Source organism: Drosophila sulfurigaster, chromosome X, assembly GCF_023558435.1.
Source record: "Drosophila sulfurigaster albostrigata strain 15112-1811.04 chromosome X, ASM2355843v2, whole genome shotgun sequence".
Classification (NCBI taxonomy): domain Eukaryota; kingdom Metazoa; phylum Arthropoda; class Insecta; order Diptera; family Drosophilidae; genus Drosophila; species Drosophila sulfurigaster.
In genome coordinates, this window is record NC_084885.1 from 21,251,711 (window position 1) to 21,258,460 (window position 6,750).

Here is a 6,750-nt window from a genome sequence, read left to right on the forward strand (position 1 = left end):
ATAGTAATGAACCTAGAACAATATTATCAAAGCCCCGCATTAGCTAAATATAGACAGATCTCAAAATTACTATATTATTGAAATCGAAATCGAAATCGAAATCATATCGTCTAACCGCAAAGTGGTCGTACTTCAGTGATAAGACATGCTTCAAGAAATTGTTTTTTTTTTTGTTCGTCGTTTCGTCGGTCATAATTATCAAATTATTGATTGGGCAATTCCCATCTCGTTTGGGTTATTTCACTGTTGAGATAGTAAAGCCAAGTCCCCAAGTGGTTAAAGGTAATTCCAATTTAGTAATAACAAATATGCATGTATATTTTTTGGTTGATTTTTATTTTGTGTGTGTGTTGTTTTTTTTTTTTTGTATTTTGTTTTGTTTTTGGTTTCAGAAATTCGTTTTGTTAATTTTTTCGCACTAAAACTTAAAGCTATACAAAAAACTGTTTTTTGCTTCATTTTTTTTCATTTGTTTGTTTCTTCTTACATGGCTAAGACAAAAAAAATACTTAAACATTATAGCTAAATTCGCATTATATAAAAAAAAAATATATATATATTCATAATTATGAGCTATATCCGATGACTATTTACATTTCGAAAATAATACAAAATTGACAAAAAAAAAAATCGTAAAATAAAAATAAAAAAAAGTAAATAATTTACACTATCGAAGACATTGAAATCGAAAATAATAATAGTAATAAAATAAAATGTAAAAAAAAAAGATGAAAATAAAAGCATAAAATTGAACTATACATTTTTGTTTGCGGATTTCGAAAGGGTTTTTTGTTTTTCACTAAATATTTTCCTTAGCGTTCGCTGCGTGGCGATCGATGAAATTTGTTTTAAACTTTGTCTATGTTTTTGTTGTTGTAGGGTGTTCATTTCTACCTTAAAGTGCTTGGTGTGTGTGTGTGTGTGTGTGTGTGTGTAACGAACTCAACGCACGATTTTATGAAGCGAGCATAAAACTTCGAGGGAGCTCGCCGTCACTTCCCCATTCATATATTAATCCACAAAAAAAACAAAATAAACCATTTCCTCCGTTTGCCGGCCGGAGTCCTTTTCCTCTGTTTGGTGTTGTTGTTGTTGTAGTGTGTGTGTGTGTGTGTGTGTGTGCTGTGTCTAACTTATATGACTATATCACAATGTTGCTGCCGCTCTGCGCCTCCATATTAACTTGTTTCTTCTTTTTAACTGCATCGAACTATCACTCTGTGTGTTTCTGTGTTTTGGAAAGGGTATTCTTGGATGGATAGATAAGATACCCTTTACTTTAGTAGGGTCGCCACACAGTCTTCTGCTGAACGGCAGCGCTCTTGAGCTTCGTTGCCGCCGGCAACGTTGTCTCCGTCTGCGTGACACCAACAGTGGCTGCCACCACATTTGTCTCATGATACAGTGGCTTCAATGCCGACGGCGCCTTCAGATCGCAACGCATGCGAAGCGGCACTTGAATGTGTTGCGTTGGCGAACTGCGCGACGAATCGATCGATTTATCGAGTTCGTATTCGGACTTTACCACATCGATTTGCTCATCATCGGAATCGGCATCCGATGCCGATTGTTCGTGTATCGAACTCGTCTCGATCGATGTGTTCAACTTGAGCAGAACATGCGGCGTAGGCGACGAGCTCGAGGGACGCGACGATGCTGGACTCAGATGCGAGGAGACAACTTCGGTGGCACCATGTTGATGCTGATGTTGATGTTGATGTTGATGCTGTTGATGTTGATGTTGATGTTGGTGCAACGATGCCACAGCGGCGGCTGCGTTGCGTGCCCGCAAACCGGCAGCGGCTGCAAAGTTGTACGGATGGAAGGCGTGGGGCGTGGACTTTGCTGCCGCAGCGGCAGCGGCCACATGATTGAACGGAAACTGTGGCATGCCATACGCAGCGGCAGCAGCCGCCGCAGCAGCAGCAGCCGCTGCCGCTGAGCCGCCCGTTGGTGATGCCATCATCGATGTACCGGCAGCAACCGTTGCTGGCTGCTGCTGTTGCTGTTGTTGCTGATGCTGGGGAGTTGTTGTTGTTGTTGTTGTTGGTGGCGGGGCATAATCAACGGCATTGGGTGGCGCACCCGATGTGACCGGTGCCACAGGCGGCAATTGTTGGGCGCCAGGTGAAATGGCGCTGCCATTGGGCGAGCTGGCGGACTTGGAGAGTGCTGGATGATGGACAGCTGCGGCGGCGGCCTGTTGATGGCGGAAATAGTCCGCATAGCCGTATGTCATGTAGGCAGCATCAAGCCACGCCGGATTCAGCATAAACGGATTGAAGGCGCCGGGATGTGGATAGCCATAGCCTGGAAAAATACAAATCAAAAAATGGGATACAAATTAGTAAACAAGTCACAAAATAAAGTGTTTATAAAAAACGTTGTAAGGAGGGGACTTGGGGGGTTGGTAAAACGAAAAAAAGCAGTCGGTGTTTGCAAAATGGAAACTAAAAAACTCACTTTGCTTACTTCTTGGCTCCCGCGGCCCGTCGACCGTCACTTTGATCGCCTTGCTGTAGCTGGCTATCTGCACCGGATACGTGGCAATCGTGATGGTTAGCGTAAACGATTTGCCCCGCCCGGAGCGTCCAACGAAACGCAAATCATTGAATTTCGCCACCTGATTCTTCATCGTCGTTGTGCAATTCCTCAATTCGCCGCAATAGTTCTCATCGTTGCCGCATTTGATCGACACCAATGTGCCATCGGGGACATCATCCAATGCGATCACTTTGAATGCCCCCGGCAGCGATTTATTCGAACGCCAATGATTGGGCAATGCACTGCAAAGGATCGATGGTGATCCTGTCTGGGCCAATTCGCCGTGATATTCCTGCAGCATTTCATGGAGGCTGGCAAACATATCGGTCATCGAGCTGGGCATTTTCGCAGAGTTCGCTGAGTTCGAATTCGAATTCGAGCTGCTTGTTGTTGTTGTTGTCGATGATGATGTTGTTGTCGTGTTATTCTGGTTGCTGCTGCTGCTGTTGCTTGTGTTGTGCTGGTTGTTGCTGCTGTTGTCGGGTGTGGAGCTGCCCGTGCTGCTGCTGGCCGAATGTGTGCTAACATTTGTGGCTGCCGCTGCTGCGGCTGCTGCCGCCGCTGCCGCTGCCGCTGCGGCGGCCAAAACTTGTGTGTGTGCATTTGTGTTTGCCACCATTGTGGGTCCAGCGGGCAAATGCATTTTCACAAAGTTTTTTTTTTCTAAACTTTTCTTTTCGTGCACAAAAAAAAAAATTGTTGTTGCTGCTGCTGCTGCTGTTGGTGGTAATCCAAATGTTTTCGTAATCCTTGATTTTCGTATTATATTCTTTATGTTTTGCTTGCACTTCACAGTAAAAAAAAAGTTGATAATAATTGTTGTTGTTTGTTGCAAGCTGGCCGCTGCCGCTTTACACGCCGCACAAAAAAATAATACACAATTATTTTGTTGGTGTTCGGTTCGAAAACAAAACGCGGCGAAATTTTGTTGTGTGTGTGTGTGTGTGGTGTGTTGTGTGTTGTTTGTTTGGTGTTGTTGCTCTGTCTCTCGTTACGTTCTCGACACGTTAAAGTCGCTGTGTGAACTGTTTCTCAACTGCGATCGTTGGCAGTATTTAAAGTAGAATGCGCTGCGTCGCTGCTCGTCGAGACGTCGACGTCGTCGTCGACGCTGACTGCTGTCCAAGAAAACGCGCGCGAGCAACGAGCGAACGCTCTCTCTCTCTCTCTCTCTCAGTCTCAGTCTCAGTCTGTCTCTCTCTCGCTCACAGCTGGTTGTTGTGCTTGCTCGCTCGCACTTACAGCAAGAGCTCAGGACGTTGCTGCGTGGTTTGGTTGGCTCGTTCGCTTACCTACGTGTGCGTGTGTCTGTCTGTCTGTGTGTGTGTGTGTCTGTGTGTGTGCGTAAGGGTGCCGGGGCAGGTATCAAGCAACCACCATTGCCACAACAACAACCACAGCGAAAAAATTTTCCCATTTTTCCATTGCGGTGTACACTCGCGCACACAAAGCAAGCAAGCAAGCAAGCAACAACAACGTTGGCAACAAGAAATAAGGGAAGTCGCTAACTGAGGCAGCGACAGCGACTGCGGCAGAGGCGTGTTGCTCTTGTCGTTGTTGTTGTTGCCTTGCTACTTGTGGCCAGGGGCGCGCGGTCAAACCGACAAACGGCATAAAAAAAACACACACACACACACACACACACACAGACAGCAAAGGCGAAGAGGGCAGCAAAAAAAATATATATATAACATTGGAAACGACATAAAAATGTGCCGTGAGAGCACGGCACGGCACTCTCTCTCTCTCTCTCTCTCTTTCTCTCTCGCTCTCTGAGCACATTTGAAAGGCGCAGGCGGCAGCAGAAAAAAATCACAAAATGAAGAAAAAAAAATCTCGCTAAAAAAAAGAAAATAAAAACAACGAAGGAATAATTCAGCTCTCTCTCTCTCTCTCTCTTTCGCTCTCTCTCTCAGCAGAAGCAGCAGCTCCTTCGTCTTTCCTTCTCACTGTCACGACTCACCAAGTTAGTCAGTCAGTCAGTCAGTCGCTCCACGGGCGGCTGCTGGTCGAGCAAAAATCGTGCGACATGCAACAGTTCCAACTGCGCGCGTGCAAGGCACCCCACGGTCCTAGCTGGCAGAGTCCTTGTCTCAGCCAGCAGCCAGGACACCGACAGCATCATCCCACAGGTAGACATTTCCCTCATGGAGTGCCGGGGGGAGATCGCGAAGGAGGAGGAGGCGGAGAAGAACATCTTCATCTCTTCTCAAAGTGATCGTCCAACTCTAATCGCTAACAATATTTTGGCTCGCGCCTTAAAGCTTAACGCTAATCAGCAGATTAGTCGCAACGTTTCCTGTTTTGCCTGCTCATCTTAAGCTTCGCTCTTAATCCACCAAGTAATCCACGGAAGTGATTAAAATTAGGATTAAAGCGCAACGCAACATTTCATTCTTCATAGTTCGCTGAGCGGATCTATTTTCATATTCAGAAACACTTTCGGTTATGCAACGTATTCAAATTCAATTGCAAAAAGTTAAATACATAACATTTTGATTAATTTCCAACACATATTAATCAAAAAGTGTAATCTGACTTTTTAACTTCGAAATTTAGCAATTAAACTCACTTAATTTCAGCTCTTTTAAATTCCAAATGTAATTTCAAAGTATTCTGATTAATTTTCAAAATATTTAGACCATTCCTACACAAAATTTATACACTGCAAATCAAATATCTTTACAACTAACTTTGCTTACTTTTCTAGAAATATAAAATTGTAATCTTACATATCAAGTGATTTGTCTGCTTAGAAATTCAGTTATTAAATGCATTTAAAATAAAACATATGAATAGCAAATATTGTTTTTTTTGATTAATTTCCAAAAAATGATGAAACGTTTAATTAATACCAAAGACTTCTTTTGAATAATATCCCAAAATTGTTGTTCAGTTTTAATCTTAAACATGTGATTAATAGCAAAAAAAATTATTAATATCCCAAAAATTGTATTAAATTTCAATTTTAAACATAAATTGAACATCAAAGAATTCTTTTGATTAATATCCATAAAATAGTTCTGTTTTAATCTTAAACATATGAAATCTTGTAAATTTTGAAATGTAGTAACATTAAAAGAACATTTTACCACAATAATCATATCATTGCACATGAATTACTCTAAAAATTCAAGGAATTTTCATGAATTTCGAAAAAGAAATTGTTAAATTTCAATCTTAGACGTTGGGTAACAACATATATAACTAAAAATCATATCATCACATTTGAAATACCTGAAGAATTAAATAATTATTTTTATCAGAAATAAAATGACAGTAAACCTCTTTGAAATAAATTCCCAAATATTTACAATACGAACTCGTTACTTTATTTATAAATTCGTATTTATTTATAAAATCGTTTTTTTTTTTATTCTGTTCACTAAAAAAGATTTTAATATTTTTCTACATAGTTTGAATCAAATTTCTAGCAAATAAGTGAATTTAAAATAATAGTGAATTATTATTTTTATGATTGATTTATATGCACTATCAAATAATGTATGAAAATCAGTAAATTGTGCAAAAATAATGATGCCTTGGCAGAGTATTGAAAAATGAACATGGTCGAAAGGTATTTTTGCCGGGCGTTGAAACAATTTGAAACTCGCGGCAACCCGAAAAATTGCGGAGTACCAAGCAAGTTAAAACGAGGCCACAAAATGGATGGACAGCAAGAGAGCGAGAGAGAAAGAGAGATGGGGAATGGGGAATGGGAAATAAGGAATAGGAATGAGAAATGTGAAATGGGGCTGTGGCAACCACAGCAGCTTGCTGGCCACTTGGCGGGAGGAGACTGGAGGAGACAGCTCAAGACTGCTGTCGAGATGCTGTCGAGCAACCAACCAAAATGTCGCGAGAACGCGCCTCGCCGCAGCAGGGGGAAAAGCGGGAAAGTCCAAGCACACTTCCAGTAAAAACAGACATCGCAGTTGACGTCGCTGCCGCTGCTGCTGTTGATGCGTGTGCGCTCGCTTGCTGTGCAAGGCAAGGACGAAGCCACAGCGCAGCGAGAGCATTTGTTGGTGCCACAGGTTAGTAGTGTTCAGCGTGCGACGCAAGGACACAATTCCGGGGCAAGGCTTTGATTTTTCCGCGGAATTCGCTCCTGTCGCGTTTCCACAGCAATTCGTGCATTCGGCATTCGGCATTCGTGCCGTCGTCATTCAACACCCGCTGATCTCCTCCAACAGAAGCTGCACG

The 6,750-nt window shown here is 42.4% G+C and overlaps 1 protein-coding gene across 2 annotated transcripts; it reads right to left on the reverse strand.

The window, feature by feature from the left end:
- Window positions 1-266: 266 nt before the first annotated feature.
- LOC133848845 (segmentation protein Runt) lies at window positions 267-3,470 on the reverse strand. 2 transcript variants are annotated; one of them, XM_062284544.1, is made up of 2 exons: window positions 2,473-3,470; window positions 267-2,310 (listed from the first exon to the last, which is right to left on the reverse strand). In XM_062284544.1, exons 1-2 carry the CDS (start codon window positions 3,185-3,187, stop codon window positions 1,280-1,282), a joined length of 1,746 nt encoding a protein of 581 aa, XP_062140528.1. In that variant the 5' UTR covers window positions 3,188-3,470; the 3' UTR covers window positions 267-1,279. The 2 variants fall into 2 exon arrangements, with proteins under 2 accessions (XP_062140528.1, XP_062140527.1); XM_062284543.1 differs by having other exon boundaries at window positions 268-2,310; window positions 2,464-3,470.
- Window positions 3,471-6,750: the final 3,280 nt, after the last annotated feature.

Excerpts from the sequence above, each read along its gene's own strand:
- LOC133848845 (XM_062284543.1), bottom strand. The coding sequence starts at position 3,187 with ATGCATTTGCCCGCTGGACCCACAATGGTGGCAAACACAAATGCACAC. Across the intron at positions 2,311-2,463 it reads GGAGCCAAGAAGTAAGCAAA|GCTATGGCTATCCACATCCC; the intron begins GTGAGTTTTTTA and ends GTATTTTTCCAG.